The 986-nt window shown below is 32.4% G+C and overlaps 1 protein-coding gene across 1 annotated transcript; it reads right to left on the bottom strand.

The window, feature by feature from the left end:
* Positions 1 to 748, bottom strand: LOC102581508 (homeobox-leucine zipper protein ATHB-52-like). The gene has a single exon (XM_006364248.2). The coding sequence runs from the start codon at positions 666 to 668 to the stop codon at positions 129 to 131; it is 540 nt and encodes a 179-aa protein (XP_006364310.1). The 5' UTR covers positions 669 to 748; the 3' UTR covers positions 1 to 128.
* Positions 749 to 986: the final 238 nt, after the last annotated feature.

Genomic DNA, 986 nt, shown 5'->3' with positions numbered 1-986 from the left:
TTAAATATGAAAAAACGTATCTTAAAATATTATATAAGAAGAAGAAAACACAACTACATATCACATAAAGTCATAAACATCCTTCATTTTTTTGGACTTAATAAGTTACCATATACATATGTAGCTTATCAAGACAAAGATGAAGCAAAGAAATTATGCCCATCATGATGTGTCCCAAAGTGGCCTTCATCACCAATTAAACAAGCATAAAACTCCTTATCAAGATGATTATGCTTGGATTGATCATGAAGTTGCAAACATGAAGTACTCCCAACTTCATCACATGAACTTGAAATTGATGAATAATTATTAGTTGTGGTGTTGAATCCCAACAACACTTCTTGATTTTTGTTTAGCTCCTTTCTAAGCCTCTCAACTTCCAATTTCAACTTCTCATTATCCTCAAGGGCATTATCTAGTCTTTGTTGCAAGGTCTTATAGTCAACCTCTAGGCTTTGACTTTTCCATCGCGCTCGCTTGTTTTGATACCATATTGCGACTTGCCTGGGTGGTAAACCCAGTTCCTGGGCAAGTTGGGATTTTCTATCGGAATCAAGCTTGTTATTGGAGCTAAAGCTAATCTCTAAGAGCCTCACTTGATCTTGGTTGAGCCTTTTCTTGTGACATTTTAAATGAATTTTTCGAGTTTGAGAACTCAAGAAATTCATTTTGATTAATAATATAATATAGTAGAAAGTTTATGAAAAATTCAAGAATTTGGGAGTCATATATTATAAGGAGAGGAGAATGATTAGGAATTTGGCTCCCATATATAGTTCACTTTCATTACTAAAAGGAGCCTACTAGAAAGTTGGGCAATATATCGTTTTCATGTATACACAAGGTCATCACGTGGGTGTGGTCTACTTATGATAGGATATTGACATAAAGTCTTTTTAATCAAATTAAAATCATATCATACTTATAAATTTAAATTTCTAATTATTCAATAAGTTTTAATTTTGTTTATTGTCCTAACTCTCAAT

The sequence above is a fragment of the Solanum tuberosum genome, unplaced genomic scaffold, assembly GCF_000226075.1.
Source record: "Solanum tuberosum cultivar DM 1-3 516 R44 unplaced genomic scaffold, SolTub_3.0 scf00476, whole genome shotgun sequence".
Taxonomy (NCBI): Eukaryota; Viridiplantae; Streptophyta; class Magnoliopsida; order Solanales; family Solanaceae; genus Solanum; species Solanum tuberosum.
The sequence above is the reverse complement of the archived record's forward strand: the minus strand, read 5'-3'. Positions and strand labels throughout refer to the sequence as shown.

Bases quoted from the DNA above. Each gene is read 5' to 3' on its own strand.
- LOC102581508 (XM_006364248.2), bottom strand. From the start codon at position 668: ATGAATTTCTTGAGTTCTCAAACTCGAAAAATTCATTTAAAATGTCAC.